Source organism: Bombina bombina, chromosome 2 (genome assembly GCF_027579735.1).
Source record: "Bombina bombina isolate aBomBom1 chromosome 2, aBomBom1.pri, whole genome shotgun sequence".
In the NCBI taxonomy this organism is placed as follows: Eukaryota; Metazoa; Chordata; class Amphibia; order Anura; family Bombinatoridae; genus Bombina; species Bombina bombina.
The window spans coordinates 527,773,002-527,800,092 of NC_069500.1; the positions used below are offsets into that span (position 1 = coordinate 527,773,002).

A 27,091-nucleotide genomic window follows, 5' to 3' on the forward strand; every position below is an offset into this window, starting at 1 on the left:
AGCACAGGTAACCAATCACATGATAATGGGAGGGGTCAAAGAAGAAATGGGATCACACAAGACCTCATATACATAATTGCCACACATAATTAACCCCTACACTCCTAATGTGAAAAAGTCACCAGATTAAAAACAAGTGCAGCAAGTTGCTATATATACTAAACAATCAAATACTAAGCACATATTATTTATATCATACTTATTGCAAAATTAGTTTAATATAGCCAACTAAGGCCTAGCATAACAATCAAATAAAAGAAAGCAGATCAAATTTCCTGTTGAGACCCTTAGGGTACATAGTGTCTAGGTTCCCTTCAGGAGATAACGTGGCTGTTGAAACCTTTATTAAAATGGTGGAGTGGACACTGACTTTAGAAAATTAGCTGCTACTAACAAACACAACAAGAATCAGTATCAGGCCCTTAGAACCCTACAGGATAACAAAAACATCACCATCAAGCCCGCCGACAAGGGAGAAACGGTGGTAGTAATGGACTCAGCCAAATACAAACAGGAGATAATGCTAAAGCTTGAGGATACCAATACATATATGAAATTGGACTGTGATCCTACTAATGATGTATGTAAAGGTCTTGTTAGAATGTTAGATATGGGTATGTCTAATGATTTGTTAACGAAGAAATTGTATGATTTTTTGCTCCCTAAATTTCCTATTGTTCCAGTTTTTTATTCAGTTCCAAAGGTCAACAAAAGGCTGGTAGACCCCCCCGAGAGACCCATTGTGGCGGAGATTGACTCACTTTTAAGCCCTACAGCCCAATTCCTATCCAAGGTTTTTATCCCCTATGGTTATACAAGGCAAATCTTACATTAGGGATACAGGGCACTTTATTGAATCCATTTCTAAATGGAATAATTTGGGGGAGGATGTTATCCTGTCAACTTAGGACGTAACTTCCCTATACACTGTCATACCACATTTAGTGGGATTGTGTAAGTAAAACATTAGCTAATAGTGGACAATATAGCCAAAAACAACAGGAATGGCTTATACAATTACTTGATCTGGTATTGACATATTATTTTTTCTTGCATGAGAAACAGTTCTACATGCAAAGGATGGGGACAGCTATAAGGTCCAATGTGGCCCCAGCTTATGCCTGTCTGGTCATGGACTCCATTGAGGAGAGAGTAGTTTATGGTGATCCTCTTTTTAATCAGTTTTGCCAGCGGTGGTTTCGCTACATTGATGATTTATTAATCGTATGGCGGGGCCCCCCTGACAAACTGAGACAGCTTAAGGATAACATTGAGAGTGCAAGGAGGACTATCAAAAGGTGGAGTTCCTAGATACTATTGTACTTAAGCAAAATGGTTCCCTCACTACAGATTTATTTGTAAAAACTACAGATCGTAACACTTTGTTACACCGCAAAAAGCTTCCATCCCCCTAAAGTTTTTGACAGTGTCCCCAAATCCCAATTGATCAGGGTAGACAGGATAGTCTCAGACTCCATGATGAGACGGGTCAGATCAGCAGAAATTAAGAATAAATTCATCCAGAGAGGGTATGATAGTCAGAGGCTAGAGGAGGTGGAGAAATCCATAAAGGATCCCCCTAAGAGGTATACTACCTCTGTATCTAAAAGAATGAACTTTGTCACTTCATACAATGTTATGAGTCAAAAAAATTAACATTATCAAGAAAAATTGGCCTTTATTAAAGGAAGCCTGCCCTGAAATAGAAGAATTTCAGAGTGTCCCTAGAGCAGCTTACTGTAGGGGTAACACCTTAGGTAAAAGACTGGTTAGGGCTATGCCGTGCTTAGACTCTGAGAGCAAGTGGCCCCCTAAGGATGGCACTTTTCCCTGTTTAGGATGTGGTCAGTGTAGCAATGTGATTATAGGGGGTAGCATTTCTCACCAGTACACCGGTGAGACATTTATGATTAAAGGATATTACACATGTAATTCTACTCATGTAGTTTATGCGTTAAAGTGCCCATGTGGGCTATTATATGTAGGCGAGACGACCCAGAAGGTCAAAGACCGCATATGCCAACATAAGTCCACCATTAGAAATAAGAAAACAGCTAACCTCCCTGTTCCTGCACACTTCTTAGAGAAAGGCCACCAACTTAGGTTTATGGTGATAGATCAAGCCCCTAGACCTATTAGAGGTGGTGATAGGGTCAAAGATTTGCTTTGTAGAGAGGCCAGGTGGATTTGGAAACTAGACACTATGTACCCTAAGGGTCTCAACAGGGAATTTGATCTGCTTTCTTTTATTTGATTGTTATGCTAGGCCTTAGTTGGCTATATTAAACTAATTTTGCAATAAGTATGATATAAATAATATGTGCTTAGTATTTGATTGTTTAGTATATATAGCAACTTGCTGCGCTTGTTTTTTATCTGGTGACTTTTTCACATTAGGAGTGTAGGGTTTAATTATGTGTGGCAATTATGTATATGAGGTCTTGTGTGATCCCATTTCTTCTTTGACCCCTCCCATTATCATGTGATTGGTTACCTGTGCTGGAAGTACCTAAAAATGTTTGATGTGGTACATTGTTTGTTAGCTTGATAAAGGGGCAGGAGCCCCGAAACGTTGCTCAATAAAGGTGCTGTTTCCTTATTTTTGTGTGCTACCTGTGTGTTCTGTTTGACCTTTACATTACAAGACATTTCTGTTGTATTGCTATCAGCAAAGTCTTAATGTTTTTAAAACAAACTAGCTTCCTTTTTACTGCAGTTATTTTTCAATAGCCTTTGCTTTATTTGGAGGAGACCATTATTGTCATAAAGTTAGTATAGAGTACATTGTTTTGCCGTTGACATCTGATAAATCCAATTAGTGAAAGATATAAAGCAGTTAACCTTAACAAGTTAGAAGGGAGCTTTAGAGAATCAGGCCCTTTGTGTGTAAGTGCCAAATTTTATATTAAAAAACAAATCATTGAACTGTGGTGACCACTAGGTGGCATTGTTTGGGGGGAAAAAGTGTCAGGATTGTGTTCTAAACATTGACATATATCTAAGAATATAGCCATTTATAACCAGTTTCCAAAGATTTGAAAAATTATTATAACATAAACTGTACACCCAGCTCTATAAAGGGTTGTAAATGACAAGTGACTAGAGCAGAAGTAGTATGTTTTTCACTGCTGACTTTAAAGAACATCTCACACCACACTACAGATGATCTTTATTACTTTCCCCTAGAAAATGTAGCTCTAAATGAGAGCGATGTCAGGTATTTCTATAGATTATTCTGCGTCTAGTACTCTATGAAGGTGGCAGGATGCAGGTGATCTGTCATAAAGACCTCATACAAAGCTCACACAATGTACAGTAAATCTGGTGGCTATAACCAATGTCACATACAACAGCCACTTTTTTTTTGTATGTGACAAATATATTTAGGGGCCATTTATCAAGCTGAGGCGGACAGGTATGTGCGCCCCCTGTCCGCCGCAGCTCGCCTCTGGCGGAATTTTTTCTTTCATCTGTCTTATCCTTTCTCATTTTCTTTCTTCTTATGGATTGATACATAGACGTACACTATAGTCTATTTGAATAATGAGCTTTAGCTCTTCCGGCCTTAGAAATTAGGCTGCATTGGGACAGACTTGGACATCAGTACCTCAAGAAAAAAGAACAAAGGTGTAATGTATGTTGGATGTGCCTTTCCTTTGTCATTGGTCTTGTAATGTTGATCTGCAGAGATATCCGTTTTCTCTTGTTGTGTAGAACCAAACTGTTTTAAAGTTTCACTTTTTGCGCCATTATAAATATTGATGTATCCTTTAATCACTGTACAATTTCTACTATATTTGTTAAAGTGAAAGTAAATCCTAGCGTTTTACAAACGCTAGGATTGACTATTGAAACAAATAAAGGGGAACTTTAATTCATGAAGTATAAGATACTTCATGTAGAAAGCTCCTTTATTTGTTTTAACCGATCGCCGTTTTTAGCTGCTACAGCAGCACACGGCTAAAAAATTTTTTTGCCAAGAGGTGACTTTTTCACCTCTTAGCCAATAGCCGTGTGGTAAATCCGGCTTGGCGCCCATGGGAGCCGGATTTACCGCATGGCTATGGGCTAAGAGGTGAAAACGTCACCTCTTAGCCAAAAAAAGTTTTTTAGCCGTTGCCTGCTGTAGCAGCTAAAAACGGCGATCAATTAAAACAAATAAAGGAGCTTTCTACATGAAGTATCTTATACTTCATGAATAAAAGTCCCCTTTATTTGTTTCAAAAGTCAATCCTAGCGTTTGTAAAACGCTAGGATTTTCTTTCACTTTAACGAAGATGAATGAAAAACAAAACTGTTTGATTAACGCTCCGCAGAGAGGCAAAAAAACAATATATGTAACCTAGGTTTTAAAAAGAAATGTGCAACGTTGCCTAAACTAGTATTTGCAGGTTACAGAACTTGATTTTTGTTTAGGGAGCGTGGGGCTAGCACAATATTTTATTTTTTATGTTTAATTTTTAAAGTGTACAAACAATACTATGTGTGTATGTGTGTGTATATATATATGTATATAACATATCCTTAACAATTACTTCCCCAATAGATTAGCAACATTTGACATAAGTAGATCACAGTATAAAACAGCTTTTAGTGTGGTGTAAATTAAAAACGAATGTGGTATCCCCAGAACTTGGTATAAAGTATTGTCATATTGAATCTATGGGGCTGATGATAGCACAAAAAGGGGAGTTCCACATTAAAGTAGTATAAAGGGACATTAAAGACTTTGAGATGGTAATATACAATGATAAATTGTGTGTGTGTGTATGTATGTATGTGTGTGTGTATATATATATATATATATATATATATATATATATATATATATATATATATATATATATATATATATATATATATGTATGTATGTATATATATATATATATAGTATATATATATATATATATAATATATATATATATATATATATATATATATATATATGTGTGTATATATATATGTCTGCAATATGCGTTCTTTATTCTTTTTAACCCCTTTTCCTGTTATTCCATTCTGAAATAGTGAGCTTTTCAGTTCCTGTTAGAAATAGAAGAGCAGAGCACTGTTATATTCCACACAGCCATTGGCTGCACACTCTAGTGACCTATTTATAACTGTCCCTAATTGGCCACAGCAGAGAAGGTAACCTAAGTTGCAACATGGCAGCTCCCATTGTTTTATAGAAACTAAAACTTTACACTTAATTTGTCAATATTACAACAGCTAATTAAATTTAAAAAAAATACATCTACATGTTATTGTCGGACTAATCTTTTATTTGAATACATCATTCTAACTAGTATTTATTTAAGGTTTAATGTCCCTTTAACTCTTTAATCAAAAGAAAAGAACTGAGGGAATGACTGGGTAAGCATCAGAGGTGAAGTTAACCTTTTGTTGTCCCATTACAGTGCAGGGGGATGATATGCACCCCTCCCCCGTATTACTTACATGTATTCCTTTGTTGTTGCTGCCTTTTGTTTTAGATGTTTAAGGGTTACCAATTGTTTCTCTGTTCATGTCCCCACAGATGATGTTGCTTCATGCAAGTTTCGGACATCGGAGGACGCAGGTGAGGATGAAACCAATACTGTGTTGTGTAGGATCATGTAAACCACAGCATATGTCATATTAAACCGCAGTTATATTTAATTAGAATAATCCAGGCACCACCATGTACTATGCTGTGACAGGGTCAGGTCTCCTAGAAATCTACCTTACAGTGTCAGAAAAAATAGACCTCTACTACCTACAAAACTATAATTGCAGTAGCAGATATCCAGACATCCACTCCCCACCACACTGTGTAGGTAGCACCAGGGCAACTGGGCATATACCATCTAATGTGTAGCATCTTTAGCTCCACCGCACAGAGAGCACCAGGGCAACTGGGCATATACCATCTAATGTGTAGCATCTTTAGCTCCACCGCACAGAGAATCTGTTACTTGTATGTGTGCAGTGCCAAGACACTACCCTGCTATATAAATAGTGATTGCCCTGGTCCTGAAGTAGGTAAGCTACAGCCATCCCTGAGCCGTTAACCTAAAGCAATGCTAGGGGCACCCTCCTAGCTGGAATGTTTGCTGCTGAAGGCTGCCCAGGGCATATAAACAAGAGGCCACACCACTTACCTATCATATGTTTAGCCCTCAACATGATGTCAATGAGGAAAATATAGTTTCACTATGGGGCTGAGTTTGCAGAAGTAGAATGTTGTCGAATTGCCTATAATAAAGGGTTCATTTTTTTGGAACATAGATTTATTCATTAGTTTGATATGTTAACTTATATCCTTTTTTCATGTAGTATTTGTGCCCATATTGTACTATAAGATATGAGCTTTCTTTATATATAAAAAAAGGTAAAATTATAAGATTACTGTGACAAAATGTTTCCAAGGCATCAATAAAAATGCCTTATAGGACCTCATTAAAAACCAAGAGAACCTGCTGATTCTGGCTGATATAAGCAGCTCGTCAACTGATGTGTGAAATGCTGCAGGAAAATATTCCATGCTTTAGGCAGCCATATTGGTTTGGAATGCTATTCAAACACGCTTGTATTCTTGTTTCAAATCTTCACCACCTGCTTGATGGCAAAGCACCATTGTAAGCAGGGGAGAAAATAAAGCCAGACAGACTTGTATTTGCATAACGCATCCTTTTTTGTGGCCATATTATAGATCTTATATTTAAGTGTCTAGGCACACAAAGGACCCCTAAAGTTAGAGAAAAAATGTGTAAAATAAAACTGTGGAGCCCCCCCAGAAAATAAAAACACCCCAGTTTCTATGCTTGTTAATCCAAGAGCAGCTTGCGTACACTGCTTTTTTTTTTTTTTCTTTTTCCAAGCGGTGCTCGAAAAGTATCCGCCATTTACATGAATATTGGCAGCGTATTTTTTTCTGCATTTCTTTAAAATACGCAGCACGCCTTTTTCATTAGAGGTATTTGAATATAAGTATTTGTCTCACTGTGTATAGGGAGATAAGATAATGACAATTTTGTGTAAATAACTTAATGAGGTCTGTTCTCAATGCAAGCATTGCCCATTTCATTCGGTTGTAGTTTCAGTTAACATAAATGGTTATTTAATATATGAAAATATACATAAAGGAGCAATTTCTCATACATTTTACAGTCTGCAGCTAGTCTAACAAGTGATTGGAAACACATTAAGGGGAAATCAGTTTTACGGTACACTGTCCCTTTAAATGACACAGTGAAACATTATTTTGCTTCCTTTTGCTGTAAAATACATCTGACCTGTATACTGTACTGTTCCACTTTCTTGGGTTCATACTTTTAGCTACATCCTCTGAGCCAGTTTACCCCATCCTCCCTCATCATATCTGTACTCATTTGCTCTTTTAATGTGGATTATCAGTTTTACATCAACAAGCGAGAGAGAGAAAAAAAGATGCATGTGAGTGATAGTAAATTGTAATGTGCATGAACGTATTTTCCGAATCTACCCTCTTTCATTATTATTTTTTCCCCGATAGTCATTATACTCCATAACCCCCATCTGGCTGTCCACCTGGGGTTAAGGAGTATAATGACTACAGAAAAAAAATAATAATGAAAGAAGGTAGAGTTCAACTTTTGCATAGATTTGTAATATACGTTCATGCACATTTACTTTTAATAACTGTTAAATCAATTACTAAGTAACTAAGTTGCTTCAGTTCTAAACCACCTTAAGGGAAGAGAAGAGGGCGGGTTAAACCAGCACTTGTTATATATGTGTATTAGTTTGTGTTTGGTTAGCAAGATCCGCTAGGAACATATACTTGTTTTTGTATTTTTTTGTTTAAGAAGATAGAAAAGGTCTTTACTACCTATTTCCCAGCTTTACACAACCAACATTGTTACATTAATATACTTTATAACTTGTAAATCTTTGTCTGTTTCTAAGCTCCTGCAGGCCGTCTCTCAGTGCATTTGACTAGATTTTCACAGCTAGACAGTGCTAGTTCATGTGTGTGTCATATACATAACATTGTGCTCACTCCTGTGGAGTTATGCAGGATTCAGCACTAATTGGGTAACATGCAAGTTTGTAAAATGCACTGAGATAAGGGGCAGTCTGCAGAGGCTTAAATACAAAGTAATCACAGAGGTAAAATTATATTGTTATAACAGTGCTGGTTATGCAAAACTGGGGAATGGGTAATAAAGGGATTATCTTTTTAAACAAAAACTATTTTCAAGTAGACTGTCCCTTTAAATCAGTGATTTTCAACCTTTTTTTTTTTTTTGCAGTGGCACATTTTTTTTACATAAAAAAATCCTGCGGCACACCCACCATCCCAAAATGTTACAAAATCACACATTGTAGCCTAATACAGCATATGTGTATATATATATATATATATATATATATATATATATATATATATATATATATATATATATACAGTACATACATATACATACACACACACACACACACAGTACATACATATACATACACACACACACACACACACAGATATACATACATATACATATACATACACACACACACAGATATACATACACACACACACACAGTACTGTGCTGTCATGCCATGCCACAAACTATACAGAGGCGACTTATTTTTTTTACATCTGTTTTTTATGTATACACATCATGCACTCACACACACACACAGATATACATACACACACACACAGTACATACATATACATACACACACACACACAGATATACATACACACACACACAGTACATACATATACATACACACACACACAGATATACATACACACACACACAGTACATACATATACATACATACACACACACACAGATATACATACACACACACACAGTACATACATATACATACATACACACACATACACACACACACATACACACACACAGTACATACATATACATACATACACACACATACACACACACACACACACACACACACACACACACACACAGTACATACATATACATACACACACACAGATATACATACACACACACACAGTACATACATACACACACAGATATACATACACACACACACAGTACATACATATACATACACACACACACACAGATATACATACACACACACAGTACATACATATACATACATACACACACAGATATACATACACACACACACAGTACATACATATACATACATACACACACACAGATATACATACATACACACACACACAGATATACATACACACACACACAGTACATACATATACATACATACACACACACACACACACATATACACACACAGATATACATACACACACACACAGTACATACATATACATACATACACACACACACAGATATACATACACACACAGATATACATACACACACACACAGTACATACATATACACACACACACACACACAGTACTGTGCTGTCATGCCATGCCACAAACTATACAGAGGCGACTTATTTTTTTACATCTGTTTTTTATGTATACACATCATGCACTCACACAATTCGTCACAATTTCCTCGCCTTCTATCGATTCCTCTCCCTTGCTTGTTCACCCTCTCTTGTACTAAATTGCAATCCTCTCCCTCGCTCATAAAGTTAGGTTGTTGTATTCCAAACTTGAACCCCAGCCCTACTGCTATACAGCTTTGATCTTTCAGCTGTCTTCTGTTGTCATGCACCTTGGTCTAAGAAGAATCTTTGTGACTGCTAAACAGCACTGCACATTCCATCTGTTCAGCCCAGTAAGGGAAAAAATTAAATTGGGTGAATTTCGCCCATGCATAGTGGATTTGCCGCATACATTTCTGAAGTAATGTAAAATGGATATTTGTGCATCTGCAATATCAGATTTGGTAGAACATTTCTGCTTAATGTTTTGGTTTTTAAAATAATTTTTTTCAGCATGAATTTCATGGTAAGTTTTATTGTACTTACTGTAATTAGCTGTATATCATGGCTTGGTTCCCGGCCTAGCAGTAGTCACAAAGCTTACTTCTTTCCTATTTTCATTCAGTGCTTTTTACATAAAAATGCTGTCCAGTATTATTTGGGGGTACTTCTATTACTTGAGAAAAGGCGGGATGTTGGGTTTCTGTTAATTAGCTTTAAAGGGGGACAACTCTTTGTTGCGTGCATCTGAGGAGAGTTGACATGGAAATTATTTATTTAGTACAATTTACTTTCTTTTTTTAGGTACATCACTATCCTTACTGAGTTTGTTTTTTCTTTATTTATAAAATACTTAAAATTACAATATGACTGCACTACAAATGTAGGTCAATATGTTTTTATATTGTAACGTAACATAAGCATACATGCTCAGATAAAGAACAGGAGAAGTGGACCGAGCGCTACACCCAGGGCCTTAGGCTTACTAACTATATAGCCTCCTAGTAGGCTAACAATACAAAAGTTAAAATGGGGAGAGAGTAAGCGCTAAAAAGCTTAAAAGGCTAGTAAAAGGTACATTTTAATACATATAAAAATTTACAAATGGCAATCAGACGCATGGATCCATGTCTGACTTAACACAAAAAAAATATATATATATAATAAACAAATCTAAAAATATCCAATGGAGTATAGCATGTGACGCTGACTTAGTGAGCCAGTGATGAGGAGTTAGAAGGACATGTACATTCAATAATATAAACAACCTAAGTGAGTGATTGAGTGCACACAATAGCTTTCAACAAAGAAAAATAGCATTCACAAAAAAGAAAAATAGCATTCACAAAAAATAGTGTTCACAAAAATTGGCGTACATAAAAAATGTTCAAATGTTCAACCGGTTATATGTAAGTGAATCCAGTAGTGTTTCCTCCAAAGTGACGTGTAGAAATATAACGTGAAGTCAATAATAGTAGAATGTAAACGTTGAGTGGGTCAAATTATTGTGGTTCAGCTGCTAAATTAAAAAATTGTAAATCCGTGAGGTGTATAAAAATAAAAATAACTTGTGAAAAAATCCACGTGCAAAACTTGAATTCAAATGATAAACAAAGGTCAAAAATCAAAAGACAAAAAATCAAAACACAAAAATATTGAAAGACAAAAATAGAAAATCAGTGATAATATTAAAAAGCACTAAAGATCTAGTGAAAACAAATCCTTAATTCAGATGTTAAAAATCCTTGGTAAGATCCATAACAAACAAATACATCGATAAAATACCTAAAAGGGAACAAAAGAGAAACAAATAGTGCAACACTGTATATGATATATAATATAGGTAATTAAAACCAAGCTCACCAGTATGCCAACGCGTTTCGGCCTAGACTAGGCCTTTCTCAAGACTATACTTTATCAGAAAATCTGGGAGCTTTAAGTAGGGTCAGTGTTGAAATGATTGGTGCTGTTTTGGCGCCATTTTTAGAGGCACCTCCCTTTCCTGTTTCACCCATTGCATCTCTGAGGTATTTCCTATGTTATGTTTCCTGTTTCACCCATTGCATCTCTGGGATATTTCCTATGTTATGTTTCCTGTTTCACCCATTGCATCTCTGGGATATTTCCTATGTTATGTTTCCTGTTTCACCCATTGCATCTCTGGGATATTTCCTATGTTATGTTTATGTTTTCCCATCTTAAAGGTTAATTGGTTCCTATTATTACACAAATTCTAGTATAAATCTAGATTTTCCTATTTATTTGTTTTTTATTTTCATTATTAGGTAATATTAGCGTTTTGTCAATGTTGTTATTATTATATTCTGTGTTAACTCAGTTAGTTTTCTGGGCGGGTTTCCCCTTTCTTTGGGCTCAAATTGCTTATTTATTTACATGGACTGGTTCTCATTTATGAATTGCCCCTGTTGATGTCAAAAACTTAATTTCCAATGCGATCTTATTTTGAAAATATGACCGGAAGTGGCCTGGTATCGCGGCATCAACTTCCGTTTTAGCTTTTGGGAGACATAGTTTACTCGATTCACCGGTCTCTATCATGTGACCGGAAGTTCTTTGGTCCACCGGTCTGCATCATATGACCGGAAGGTGCAGCATCATATTCCCCATTGACTTATGGGATATGTAGTTCCCTCACTTATTAGGACTACAGATCTTTCTCAGATATTCGGTATTACCCGATCTTACTATGGCTCATTGTCTCTATGTGTCTATAACATATAATGTCAGAGTGAATGTGCCAATATGTAATAGAATCGGTTACTGGGAATAGTCAATTCTTTGAATAATGTATGTAATTTCTTACGATGCTGAATGTACATTATTGAATGTACATGTCCTTCTAACTCCTCATCACTGGCTCACTAAGTCAGCGTCACATGCTATACTCCATTGGATATTTTTAGATATTTTTAGATTTGTTTATTATATATATATATATTTTTTTGTGTTAAGTCAGACATGGATCCATGCGTCTGATTGCCATTTGTAAATTTTTATATGTATTAAAATGTACCTTTTACTAGCCTTTTAAGCTTTTTAGCGCTTACTCTCTCCCCATTTTAACTTTTTTATTGTTAGCCTACTAGGAGGCTATATAGTTAGTAAGCCTAAGGCCCTGGGTGTAGCGCTCGGTCCACTTCTCCTGTTCTTATAGATTGGTCTTTCCTAGTAGGTCCCGAGCAGCCACACACCAAGACCCCTGATATTAGTGCAGCATTCTACAAAGTACTGCACAGGAATTTCCCAATTATAGGCTATAGCCCGTCTTATTCCCATACACCAATATGGATCTGTTGTCAACACTCAGAAGGGATATTACCCTAAGTATAACCACACCGTTAGATGATCATGACAATGATCCAGACAGATTAGACATTCAATCTATTTTCAGAAACTTAGGAAAACTTCTCATTTCTGAAGTTAAGTATAAAGCCGAAATCTCATTTCTAAACAAATGTTTAGAACTGGACATCATTCCTAAAGGCTTGATTATTAGAAAAGAGTGTTCATTTCAGTTAGCTGATCCAGATTTTGCAGAAAAATGGATGAATATCCTATTGGAAACTTCAAGACAACTAATGAGACTCATCATCGAATTTAAGTCATCCCTAATCTTAAAACTAGATGATGAGATTAAAGATGATGAGGTACTACTAACTAATCTGGACAGCACAGAACCAGAATCTAAAGAAATAACCGAAAGAAGAGAAACTCTAATAAAACGAGTCACGAAAACGAGAGAGGACGTAATCCAGAAAAAGATGAAGAAACTAAATAGAGAATTGGATGCCAAAAAATCGGTAGATATGGACAACACACGACAGACCGACCCACCGTATGAGGAAAGGGGGAACTGTCCGCAAGACACAACAGAACAAGACAGTGAAGAGAGAACGTAAGATATAAGAGACAACTGGACAGAGGTGAACTATAGAAAAAAGAAAAAACAGGGATACCATTCCAAAACAGGGAATGAGAGTTATGGAAGACGAAGACCGTACTTCCGGTCCCCTGTCAGGCCAAACAACAGCTACTATTCTCACACAAGAGATTCTCCATACAACAGAAGCTATGTGTATAATGCACACCGGGAGGACCAACAATACCCGAAAGATTATAACAACTACAACTACCCCGAAAGGAGACCACGCTATGACAACAGAAGAAACCAGGACCAAACAAATTGGGAACATGAACCCAGGTTTGGAAATACCAGGCCATACTATGGCCACTTCCGTCCACAAACTTATTATCACAGACGGCAGCACCATTATCGTGATGATAGAAGATCACCGTTTCCACTAGGGGACAACTATGGAAAGAGTCCATTCTTCATGGACCAAAGGAAAAATCATTCGAGGTTTGATGAGAGACCTTATGCCCATACAGGCCATAGAGAACACAATGATTACATGTATAACGGACACAGAAAACAAAGTTGGAAAGACGACCCTCCCTACAACCAAAATATATCCAAAGAATCACAATGGAGGAACAACCAACAATACTCCAATGTGAAGGTGGGCCAACAAAAACACACCCCACAACAACATAGGAGTGTTACAATACAAGAAAAAGGCCAAGAAACAGGCGAGGTTTTTTCAGGGGAAAGCCCCCTTTCACCAAGGGAAAAAGAGAAAAACAAATCAACATTAAAGAGAAAGAACCTGGACATGGAAGAACAATCCTGTTCCGTAAACAAAAAAAGACCTCTAGAGGGTCCAGAGGGGGCAGCAGGTCAAGGAAACAGAAGCCTGAACAGATCATGAGGATTCTAAATGACACCAATACCTACCAAAAGCTCTGCAGCAACCCAGTAGTTAGGTTCAAGAAAGAGCTAGATGCCCTCCTCGGAACAGCTGAAACCGAAGGGATACTCAGTGAAAGGGAATATAATTACATAAGAATACCATACCCAAAAACACCCGTATTTTATCAACTACCGAAAGTCCATAAATCCTTAAACGATCCACCAGGAAGGCCCATTATATCTGGGATAGGATCTTTGACAAGCAACTTATCTGAATACGTGGATAAGATGTTACAGAAATATGTAATATCATTACCATCACATCTCAGAGACTCCACACAAATTCTGTCACTGCTAAATTCAATGACCTGGAAGAACAACTATATAATGGCCACATGTGACGTTACGTCACTTTATACAAGTATCCCACATGACCTAGGGATTGAAGCAGTAAACTCATTCCTACTAAAGGATGAGGAAATACCAGAAGAACAGAGGATATTCATTTTGGACTGTATTAAATATATCTTGAATCACAACTATTTCTGTAACAATAATCAGTTTTACAGGCAATTGTGCGGCACAGCAATGGGGACCAGGTTCGCGCCAAGCTACGCCAATCTCTACATGGGCCTATGGGAAAACATCTTCTGGGACTCATGTCCAGCTGGCGCGGACCTGGTCCTATATTCAAGATATATAGATGACATCTTTTTGATTTGGAGTGGAACATTGGAAGATCTGCTACATACTATCAATGTAATGAACCACAACGAAAAGAATCTTAAGTTTACATACCAATACAGCCAAGAGAAACTGGACTTTCTGGATCTGAGAATTGAAGTGAAAGATGGGAAGCTCGAGACGTCAACCTTCTTCAAGGAGGTTGACTGTAACAACTATATCTATAACACAAGCTGCCATCATCCCACCTGGAAGTCAAATATACCCAAGGGCCAATTCTTGAGGGTCAAGAAAAATTGTTCTACTATAGAACAATGGACTGCACAGGCTGACATACTGAAACAACGTTTCTTGGAAAGAGGGTATGACAATAAGTCGTTGGATGATAAAATCGAAGAAGTCAGTAAGTTCAAGAGAGAGAACCTCCTGAGTTATAAAAACAAACCAAGAAAAACCTGGGATGATGAAACAATCAACGTGCCTATGATATCCGAGTACTGTGAGAACAGATCCATCCTGGAAAAGATTATTAAGAAACATTGGGCAATACTCAAAGATGATGACGTGATTGGGGAAAGGCTGAATCCACATCCGAGATTCATTTATAGGAGAACTAGGAACCTGAAAACGATAATAGCTCCTAGTATACCTAGGAAAGGAAATAATAACGACACGACCAATCACCAAGGAAAAAGCATTAAAGGCTTCTACCCATGTCCAAGCTGTAAAGCTTGTAAGAACGGACGAAAAACGGATACTTTCTCATCACATCAGAGAAACGAGAAACATAGGATCAAAGAGATGATCAGATGTAGCGACAAAAATGTGATCTATCTAGTTTCCTGCTCCTGCGGATTACAATATATAGGGCAGACATCAAGGGCCCTCAAAGATAGGATCAGGGAACACATCCTATGCATAGAGAAAGGCAGAATAGATACCCCACTCTAAGGGGAATCTGAAAGATTTTAGTTATTTTGGGATACAGAAGGTCAAAAAAGACTGGAGAGGAGGAAACCATGAAACCAAGACCTTGCACACCTGATCTCCATTAAATGACATCTATTAAATAACAACCACCATCCATCTCCGAGTGCTCAAATATGATATGACCTAAGTTAGAGAGATAGGATCCCAACATGCGACCGCTAAGTTGGTTACCCCACACAGTATCCCAACTAAATATTTACCTCCGCATTCATCACTATTTTCTATGTACCTATAAAGGGAGATCGAATACATGAAAGCTATAAACTAGAGTGGAAGTGAAAATCGAAAATACTAACCCTCTCCGTTTCCTATAAAAACCAAGGGAAATGTAAAAATTCAGAGTGGGCATAATACTTGTTCTGTATTACAAAATGTTAGTCGCTCATTAAAGAACAAAATCATATCAGAGAGAGAAACATAACATCAGGCATAGGACAATTTGGTCACAAAGATACATCAGCACCAATGAGTAAATATACAAGCATAAGTACATTTGTCAAGTAATTAACACCTGGCAACAGATCCATACACGGGAATAATAGACCTAAAGAATTGCGACAATGTCGTATTGAATACACCCAGCTTTGTCAAACTGAACACATTCAGTATGACAACTTTAAAATTGTCATATTGAACTAAAAAAGTATCATAGAAAAGAAAAAACCCTGTATTCATACACTGGTCTATACATAACAATCCAATGTAGGACTACTTAATGTGTGAAATGAAATATCATAATTTGAAGATTTTGTATCTTGTATCCTCTACCCCACGTCTGCCCCAAAGTCAAACAGAAGCCATCACTTTGAGTGTATTTACGTCTGATTTTACACCAGCTGATTTCTGGTTAATGGTAACCTAAAGTCCTTTATATACACATACAAATGTAATGAAACCCTCCCAATTATATTTGAGCTTACACCTTCACTGTGAACAGATAGGAAGATTCTTGATCCCTCTTGAGACATTACAGTTTGTCATCCCACCATCGGCGGTGAGATACAGCATTAGGATGCAATAAACGTCTCACAATGTTAAGTTAGATAAACATTGCAGGTCTATACTTTATCAAGGTCATATATGACTCAATGGCTCCTTGAGAATACCCATAGGCTTTATTTTCAAAAGAACTAGAAGGAAGCAGTGAAACGGCTATCCATTACGAAAGTATGAACAAATAAAAGTAAATTGTAAAGCTATTCAATATTAGGATCCAAGAATGTGCCTAGAATTAAGAAAGTGAGTTTTATTAGGATCCAAGAATGTGCTTAGAATTAATATAGCGAGTTTTATTAGAAGCAGTTTTACTATAAGCAGTGACAGATCAGCATTGTAAGAAATTACATACATTATTCAAAGAATTGACTATTCCCAGTAACCGATTCTATTACATATTGGCACATTCACTCTGACATTATATGTTATAGACACATAGAGACAATGAGCCATAGTAAGATCGGGTAATACCGAATATCTGAGAAAGATCTGTAGTCCTAATAAGTGAGGGAACTACATATCCCATAAGTCAATGGGGAATATGATGCTGCACCTTCCGGTCATATGATGCAGACCGGTGGACCAAAGAACTTCCGGTCACATGATAGAGACCGGTGAATCGAGTAAACTATGTCTCCCAAAAGCTAAAACGGAAGTTGATGCCGCGATACCAGGCCACTTCCGGTCATAGCAATTTTCAAAATAAGATCGCATTGGAAATTAAGTTTTTGACATCAACAGGGGCAATTCATAAATGAGAACCAGTCCATGTAAATAAATAAGCAATTTGAGCCCAAAGAAAGGGGAAACCCGCCCAGAAAACTAACTGAGTTAACACAGAATATAATAATAACAACATTGACAAAACGCTACTATTACCTAATAATGAAAATAAAAAACAAATAAATAGGAAAATCTAGATTTATACTAGAATTTGTGTAATAATAGGAACCAATTAACCTTTAAGATGGGAAAACATAAACATAACATAGGAAATATCCCAGAGATGCAATGGGTGAAACAGGAAACATAACATAGGAAATATCCCAGAGATGCAATGGGTGAAACAGGAAACATAACATAGGAAATATCCCAGAGATGCAATGGGTGAAACAGGAAACATAACATAGGAAATACCCCAGAGATGCAATGGGTGAAACAGGAAAGGGAGGTGCCTCTAAAAATGGCGCCAAAACAGCACCAATCATTTCAACACTGACCCTACTTAAAGCTCCCAGATTTTCTGATACAGTATAGTCTTGAGAAAGGCCTAGTCTAGGCCGAAACGCGTTGGCATACTGGTGAGCTTGGTTTTAATTACCTATATTATATACAGTGTTGCACTATTTGTTTCTCTTTTGTTCCCTTTTAGGTATTTTATCAATGTATTTGTTTGTTATGGATCTTACCAAGGATTTTTAACATCTGAATTAAGGATTTGTTTTCACTAGATCTTTAGTGCTTTTTAATATTATCACTGATTTTCTATTTTTGTCTTTCGATATTTTTGTCTTTTGATTTTTTGTCTTTTGATTTTTGACCTTTGTTTATCATTTGAATTCAAGTTTTCCACGTGGATTTTTTCACAAGTTATTTTTATTTTTATCTTTATACACCTCACGGATTTACAATTTTTTAATTTAGCAGCTGAACCACAATAATTTGACCCACTCAACGTTTACATTCTACTATTATTGACTTCACGTTATATTTCTACACGTCACTTTGGAGGAAACACTACTGGATTCACTTACATATAACCGGTTGAACATTTGAACATTTTTTATGTACGCCAATTTTTGTGAACACTATTTTTTGTGAATGCTATTTTTCTTTTTTGTGAATGCTATTTTTCTTTGTTGAAAGCTATTGTGTGCACTCAATCACTCACTTAGGTTGTTTATATTATTGAATGTACATGTCCTTCTAACTCCTCATCACTGGCTCACTAAGTCAGCGTCACATGCTATACTCCATTGGATATTTTTAGATTTGTTTATTATATATATATATATTTTTGTGTTAAGTCAGACATGGATCCATGCGTCTGATTGCCATTTGTAAATTTTTATATGTATTAAAATGTACCTTTTACTAGCCTTTTAAGCTTTTTAGCGCTTACTCTCTCCCCATTTTAACTCATGCTCAGATAAAGATTATGTAATATTTGTGAGTTCGTATTGGTTTGCAATCTGGATTTTTATGTTCTACCTAACACTTTATTAAATTAAGGACATTATCATAATGGGTTAATAGGCCCTGTTAACCTCACCTGGTTCCCAGCAAGTAGTAGACGGGAGACGGAACCCGAGGAGAGAGTCAGCCAATGTCAGCCGTAAATCCCGCCCTTCACCAAGCTGAGCAAATTAACATGTTTAAGCAGAAACAACTACCGCCTGTCAATAGCATCATCGGCATTGCGACTGTACTGCCACCCGCATCCTGAGTCTAATGATTCATTTACAATACATGACATACTGACATTCATTCACAAACGATCATAATGATTGTGAATGAATGTAAATATGTCATGTTATAAATAATGCTGTCTGCTTGATGAGCCTGTCAGTCTGCCTCTGCAATGGCAGCACACCTGACGATCTCTCACGGCACACTAGTGTGCTTTAAATAATATTAGGTCTTTGATAGAGGTGTATGAGTTTAGAGTGATCTTACAGATAAAGTAATCTGCTTTAGAGACCCACAGCAATGCTGGTGAATGTTTGGTGGAATATGTTTGGAATATGATGGTTATGGCTTAGTTTTTGGGGAAAAGCACATTGATGCTAAATGCAGCTTCAGTTAGTTATTTATTAACAGAGAAGGACCTTTGAACTTAATTATAAACCTGCAGTAGTTGATTATGATTGTGACTGTGTAAATGTAAGTCTTATAAGTGTTCTGCAGCTTATATTTATGTAAATCAGGGGGTCGGCAAATCTGTTTCAAATTTAGGAGCCAATAAGAGAATTTAGGAGCCAGACTAGGGTTGCCAATTCTCCCCTATTTCCCAGGTTCTGTAATTTTATGCTTTTTTTTTTCATTTATTTTTTTGGTTTCTCCCGGCTACCTTTTTATAGACATTCATGTTTCTCCCGCCTTTGCTGTCAACCTGCAATACAAAAAAAATAAACGCTGTCATTAAAAAGAAAAAATTGTAATGGCAGCATTTTATTCTTTTACAAGGCCTCTTCCTCCTCCCTCCTGAGTTCCTGGGCTAAAAACAAAAGTGCAGGAAGGAGCTCTGGAGATGGGGGCAGCACGATAGGCGGCGGCTGATAGGATAAGAGGGCAGTGGCGGGCGGAGGCAAGACGAAGGCAGTGAGGAGAACTGGTGCTACAGTATGGCGGTCGACAGGTTGGCAGTGTTACTGTGTGGGGCCTGGGGTGGAGACCAGAGTTGGCTGTCAGTGGGAGGAACTGCTTTAGCAAGTGGCAACAACGCTGTTGCAGGAGTGTGCAGGATGCACTCGCTCGCAGGCAGCAATGGAGACGTGTTTTGGAGAGAAGTGTTGGAGCCAGTGGTGGTATGAGGTCCATTCCGGATCCGGAGTGACAGACGGGCTGGTGAGTTTAAGCACAGAGGAAACTGAGGCCCCGGTTCTAAAAAAAAATTTAGCCGGTCAAGGCGTGGTTTTCCACTCCAATACTCGCAGAGGTAGCCCTCATGGAATTCTATAAATTAAAGGGGCTGTGCTTGTGACTGGTGTGATGTCTGTCACACAGATAATGAGCGCTCTCTGCAAGGTAAAAAGGGGTAAACCAGCGAGTTTTAAAACTTGAATGTTACCTTACACTGTTTTCAGTGTTCTGTACATTTAATTTGCTGTAAGGTTTTCCTTTCAGAATAATGAGTGTTTTGAGTATTTTGGTGAAAAAACAGTGAGAACTGTAAGTGTAAAAATATTTATTGCATTATGCTGGGATTTGAGAGAAAATTTCTTACACGGTTCATCTAAAAGCAATTCATCTAAAATCATAGTATACGAATGATGATTCCCTAAAACCACAATTTATATTGAGACAGTAGGAAGCTATATAGTGATATCTACGCAAAAAAGAAATAAGGATGATAAGCTAATACCTGATGTATGTTGAGTCCTATATCCAAATAAAATCCAAAAAAATTCAAATAAAAGTCCAAAAAGAGAAAGGTGTTAATTAATCCAATGTTATCCGATATAAATAATGTCCCAAATTAATCCAATGTGATCCGATATAAATAATGTCCCAAAATAGTATCCAATGTGTATCCAAGTGAATATATCCAATAGAGTTTGTGTTTTTACTTTTACATTTTTACTTTTTTAACGAATATTTTTACTTTTTTAACGAACTTTTGTCTACACAAACTCTTGGATATATTCACTTGGATACACATTGGATACTATTTTGGGACATTATTTATATCGGATCACATTGGATTAATTTGGGACATTATTTATATCGGATAACATTGGATTAATTAACACCTTTCTCTTTTTGGACTTTTATTTGAATTTTTATGGATTTTATTTGGATATAGGACTCAACATACATCACGTATTAGCTTATCATCCTTATTTCTTTTTTGCGTAGCTATCACTATATAGCTTCCTACTGCCTCAATTGTGGTTTTAGGGAATCATCATTCGTATACTATGATTTTAGATGAATTGCTTTTAGATGAACTGTCTATATTGTTGTGATAATAATTGCTTTTAACATTGATTATGTTATATGTTTACATTTTTAATGTGATTAAATATCTATATTTTATAACCTATGGATTCCACCTTAAGCTTTTTAATCTCCCCTAGGGGGTTATTTTAGCGCTCCCCTGTTGCATACTTTTTATATTTCCCTTTGAGATCTGGTTGAGAGATCTTGCTTTCTTTGGGAGGAGCTTGTAGGCGCTGGAGATATCCATATGTACTAAAATTTCATATACGCCCATGGAATGCCTATGTTCAGCCCATTTTACGAAAAAACAACCATTACGCTTTGTATTTTATACTGAATTTCTCTCTCTTTTTTTTTTTTTTTTTTTTTTTTGAGCATCCAGTGTACTTAAATTACAATTTACACTGAGCGTAGTTATTGCCATTTATTCCTGTTTAATTTACTTACAAATTTTACATTTTTGATACTATTTTTGATGACCAATTTCATTATGACTTTTGATGCACCTTAACAATACAAATTTTCCCTTCTTATTTTTGTGTAAATAGTTCAATTATCCGTTTTGTAAGATTTTAAAGTTATGAATTTTATTGTGCATTTTAAAGGGGCAGTAAACCTAGAAAATTATGTTATATAATTCTGCACATAGTGCTTTATACAACATAATATTGCAGCAATGATTTATTATCAACTACAGTTTTTCAGACCTCTACTGAGCGGGTCTGTTTTTTTTTTCTAAGCACATCTGGGCAGCTGTCTACATACAGCGTCTACTCACGGCCGGCCCGATCGCGCCATTAAACTCAATGTAGCTCGCTCCCACTACCAGACCAGAGTGGGAGCGAGCTACATTAAGTTTAATGGCGCGATCGGGCCGGCTGTGAGTAGACTGCTACCCAGATGTGCTTTGAAAAAAAACCCAGACCCGCTCAGTAGAGGTCTGAAAAACTGTAGTTTATAATAAATTATCGCTGCAATATTATGTTGTATAAAGCTAGCACTAATATAATGTTATTTAATTCTGCACTATGTGCAGAATTATATAACATTATTTTCTAGGTTTACTGCCCCTTTAACAATGTATGCAGTTGCAGTATATACCCCTTAGCTGCCTGTTTTCAGGTTAAAAGTGTCTTTATATAAATCCACCAGGGAAATAGGGCTGGTGAACATTCTTATAGAATCTCACCAGCCCAGAGATCTTTTTAGAATTGGGGCCTATGTGTGATGTAGATTAAAGTCTGTGGTGTGGACTGGGCACAGAACTTTACTTTATTGGAACTTGGAAGTAGAAGTTAGTTACTGTCTGTGTCTCTGTCAGACTTTCTGCGATTCTGGATTTATTAAGTTTTGTTTGATAGAACTGTACTAGTGATAGTTGAAACAAATGGCGCCTGCCCTGCTGCCATATATACTGTCATTAAGTGATATAGCGCTTCCTAATTGAATTGTGTTATGTAGCAGTCTTGTTGTGGCAGACTGGCAGTGGCACTTAAAGGTTTGCATAAACCAAGATCTGTACTCAGACTCTGTGTTATGTCTCTCTAAACATCTTTGGCCCTCTCTAAGTTTTTGCACTAAGCTGTAACTTTACCTGGCATTAGTAAACTAGTGACTTAAAGCGACATGAAACCCAAAACATTTGTTCATGATCAGATAGAGAATACAATTTTAAACAACATTCCAATTTACTTCTATTACTAAATTTGCTCCATTCTTCGGCTATCCTTTGTTGAAGAAATAGCAATGTACATGGGTGAGCCAATCACGAGGCATCTATGTGCAGCCACAATCAGCAGCTACTGAGCCTATTTATATATATGCTTTTCAGCAACGAATATCAAGAGAATGAAGCAAATTAGATTAGAGATGTAATATGGAAAGTTGTTTAAAATTGCATGCTCTATCTAAATAATGAAAGAAAAAATGTGGGTTTCATGTCCCTTTAAGCTGCCTGCCTGCAACATGGATGATTAAAATAACTTATATGCAAATCTGCAGTGCAGACAGTGCCAATTTTAGAACTTATTATGCCATCTGGCAGATTGAATCTGCAAAACTACTGGACATGAAACCCCAAATTTTTCTTTCATGATTCAGATAGAGAATACAATTTTAAACAACTTTCCAATTTACTTAGATTATCTAATTTGCTTCATTCTTTAAATATCCTTTGTTGAAGAAATAGCAATGTGCAGCCACCAATTAGCAGCAACTGAGCCTATTTAGATATGCTTTTAACAAATGATACCAAGAGAATGAAGCAAATTAGATCATAGAAGTAAATTGGAAAGTTGTTTACATTTGCGTGCTCTTATCTGAATAATGAAAGAAAAAATTGTGTTTTATGTCCCTTTAATGTTATGCCAACTTTTTTTTTGCAGGCAATTTGCAAAACCAATTGATTTTCAAGAAATGTTGCAGATTGCATAATAAGTTATTAGTTTTGTAGTTTGCCTAACCAATAAATGTAACTACTATGGCCTATTTAGAAGATTGCAACTTACAGGCTGGGATGAATTGTCATTTTTGATCATTTTAATTTTAAACAAATATTATTTCAAAAGTTTGGAATTCCGGATTTGGGGATTTGTACCTAAGTAAATGTTAAAATATATTACACTATAAAATGTAAAATGGCCGTTCCTTGCCTGTGTTTGTCTGCTAGCGTGTTATGCCACTATCTGCTTTTCTTGCCAATGAGCATTCAGTCCGTTGTACACAGACAACTTATTGGGTTTAAAATCAAAATAATTACCTTTTGAAATGTAACTTTTTTATATATATATTTTGTAACATGTTTTAAAAACAACTAATGTACATGAAACACAATATTCAGAGTGCTAAATTTGTTAAAAGAATTGTAATACCTACACCAGGAAATGTTTAACTCATGTAGTAACAACATTTTGTTTCTTTCTACAGGAGCCGCTGTAGAGAAGGAGAGGGACAGCTGCACCCCTACTCTTACAAAGTGACTACATATTAAAAACAGAAGGGAAGCTGCATGCTTTGGAGCCAACATTAACTTCAAAGTTTACTACCCAGACTATAACAATGTCCCCCACCACCAAGGGTCCCGGTGTATGTCCAGGGGGAGCTGCAGGGTTGGTGTGTCTACCTCCAATCTCTAATGATTTGAAACTAGTTTGGACAGAGGCAGCATTAACTGATGAGTTAGATGATCACCCCGAACTGATCCATACCTTTAGTTACTTCCCATATCCAAGTATGCCTGAAATTGCTTTGTTATGTCTGCGATCTGGGCTGCAGATGGAAAAGGTAAAGACCTGGTTCATGGTGCAGAGGATCCGCTGTGGAATAAGCTGGTCATCAGAGGAAATTGAAGAGACACGTTCACGTCTTGCTTACAATCAAGACCATCTGCACTTCAAGCCTCTTGTTGGTGTAGCCAGGAAAGCTAGCAGTCTTAAAACCCATGAAAAAACAGCGGTTTCCACACCAAAGAATGAAGCAAGACAAGAAGTTTCCCCTCCTCGTCCTTGCCCATCTTCAGGCATTGCTGCACCAGAAGCCAAAAGAATCAAGACAGACTTTGTAGCCTCAGTGCAAAAACCAGCATGGGCTGCAGAGGGCTTGAGCTCAGAGCGTTTGCAGAACCAGTCAAAAGCATGGGAGTTATCAGGCACCTACACTCAAAAGTCTGAGTCAAGCTATTTTTCAGAGACAGAAGGGTTGAAAAACACAGCAGAGACTCCTATTGCTAGCCAAATGTTTGGTGTTGATGGGACAGGAGTGAGCACTGCTGTAGCTTGTCTCCCATCTGAAGAGGAGCTTTACAATAGGGTTGGGACTCCATCTTCCAGTATGAACAGTTCAATGACATTTCATGTTCATGGTTACCAAGATCAAAGTAGTGGCATATTCAGGGGAGATGAGAGCTGCACACCAGTTATGAGACGCCAACGGAAAACCAAGGACCAGTTGGCTATGCTCAAGGCCTTTTTTTTGCAGTGCCAATGGGCTCGTCGAGAGGATTACCAGAAACTAGAGGAGATTACAGGGTTACCAAGGCCGGAGATTATTCAGTGGTTTGGGGATACCCGTTATGCACTTAAGCATGGGCAGCTTAAGTGGTTCAGGGACAATGCCCAAGAACGACCCAGCTGGCTGGATGAACCTCAGCATGCTGTTAACCAAAATGGAAGATTAAGTGAGCCAAGACCAGCAGGGAGTCCTGGAGTAGGAATGGCAATACCTATGGTCAACGTTTTAGGGACCAACACTGAAATGGCAGCTCAACCAGCAACAACTTCGGTAACTCAAGTTGTGTTAAGTCCAGTGGTATCCTCTGTGGGTTACATGCCAGTGGTAGATGTAGGAAGAATATTTAATAAAAGCACAGAGGTGCCTGAGAACAAAAATCCTAAAATCCTGGATTCTAAATGGTCAACTGCACCAGGGACTCAAACATTAATTAGAATAAATGAATTTGAGCAGGGTAGCTCAGGGGTTAAAGATTCTTTAACAAGAATTTCAGGGTCATTAGGCAACGAAACACACAAAAACTTACAGACTGTACTGGCAAAGCCGCCTCCTCCATCTCCCATTCCAGTTGCAATCCCCAGAATAGACTTTAATATATTAGAAAGGTACTGGTCTGTCCGCAAACACATTCGTGAAGTGGACTTGCATTCCCTAGTCGCAGGGTCTGGATTAAGCCGACAGCAAGTGCTGGACTGGTTTAGTAAAAAATCAAGTGAACCTGCAGAAGTAGAGGTATTTCTAGACGATGAAGAGGATAATGTGGAAGAGTTTGAGGAGGACGATGATGATGTTGTTATCCAAGATTAATTTTCTCATTCTCGTGCAATCTACAGGGATTACATAACACATCATGCAGACATTTCCCTCAATATAGTATTTAAATAAAAACATGTCTCACATAATTAATTCACAGCACACACAAATTGGGTTTTCTTCTATTTATTTCCTTCCTACTGTTAAGATTACATTTTTCTATTTGTCTTTTAGAGGCAATGAATAGGACAACTATCAGATCTGCATTATGTGTGCCTAACTATTGCAGAACTAGGGAAGTGCGTTACAAAGCCAGGGTTTTCATTGTGCAATATTTCTGCAGGTTTCTTGAACAGCTCCAGATGCTGAAAAATGTTTGTTTACTTATAAACCTAATTAGAACTAAAACATTGGACAGTAGAAAAACTCTAACTCTAATTCTTATTCAAAAGTACATGTAGTAGACTCTTCTTCAATCTGATCTTTATATTAGTAACTTTATTTTATAGAAAGCAAAATTCTACTACTAGCTCTCTAAGCGGTTCATGGTTATTACAAATAATAAGCTGTGATTAGATAACCACTAAAATATATCAGTACAAGGGGACTTAAATAACAAAGTTTGAAGGCAAACCTAGGTACTTGCATGCCTGCAGACTCAAAACTAATCCAGAGCAAATAAGGGATTAAAGGGATATTAAACAGTGCTCCTTTGGTAAAAACAAATATGTTAAATAAAAGAAAACATAAAAAGAAACAGATTGTGTAAAACGAAAAAAGCAAACCACTTGTTTTCTTGCACAATTAGCACTTAGAATTTCTCATTGTAGCCT

General features: G+C 37.0%; 1 protein-coding gene across 2 annotated transcripts in view; it reads left to right on the forward strand.

Moving 5' to 3' along the window:
• The window catches only part of HOMEZ (homeobox and leucine zipper encoding), a 38,262-nt gene extending 11,834 nt beyond the window's left edge, over window positions 1–26,428 (forward strand). For both annotated transcript variants that reach the window (XM_053702338.1, XM_053702339.1), the window contains exons 2-3: window positions 5,534–5,575; window positions 24,423–26,428. In XM_053702338.1, the coding sequence (XP_053558313.1) occupies window positions 24,555–26,312 (1,758 nt within the window). In that variant the 5' untranslated portion in view covers window positions 5,534–5,575; window positions 24,423–24,554 and the 3' untranslated portion in view covers window positions 26,313–26,428. The remainder of the gene's footprint in view (window positions 1–5,533; window positions 5,576–24,422) is intronic.
• The last annotated feature ends 663 nt before the right edge of the window (window positions 26,429–27,091 follow it).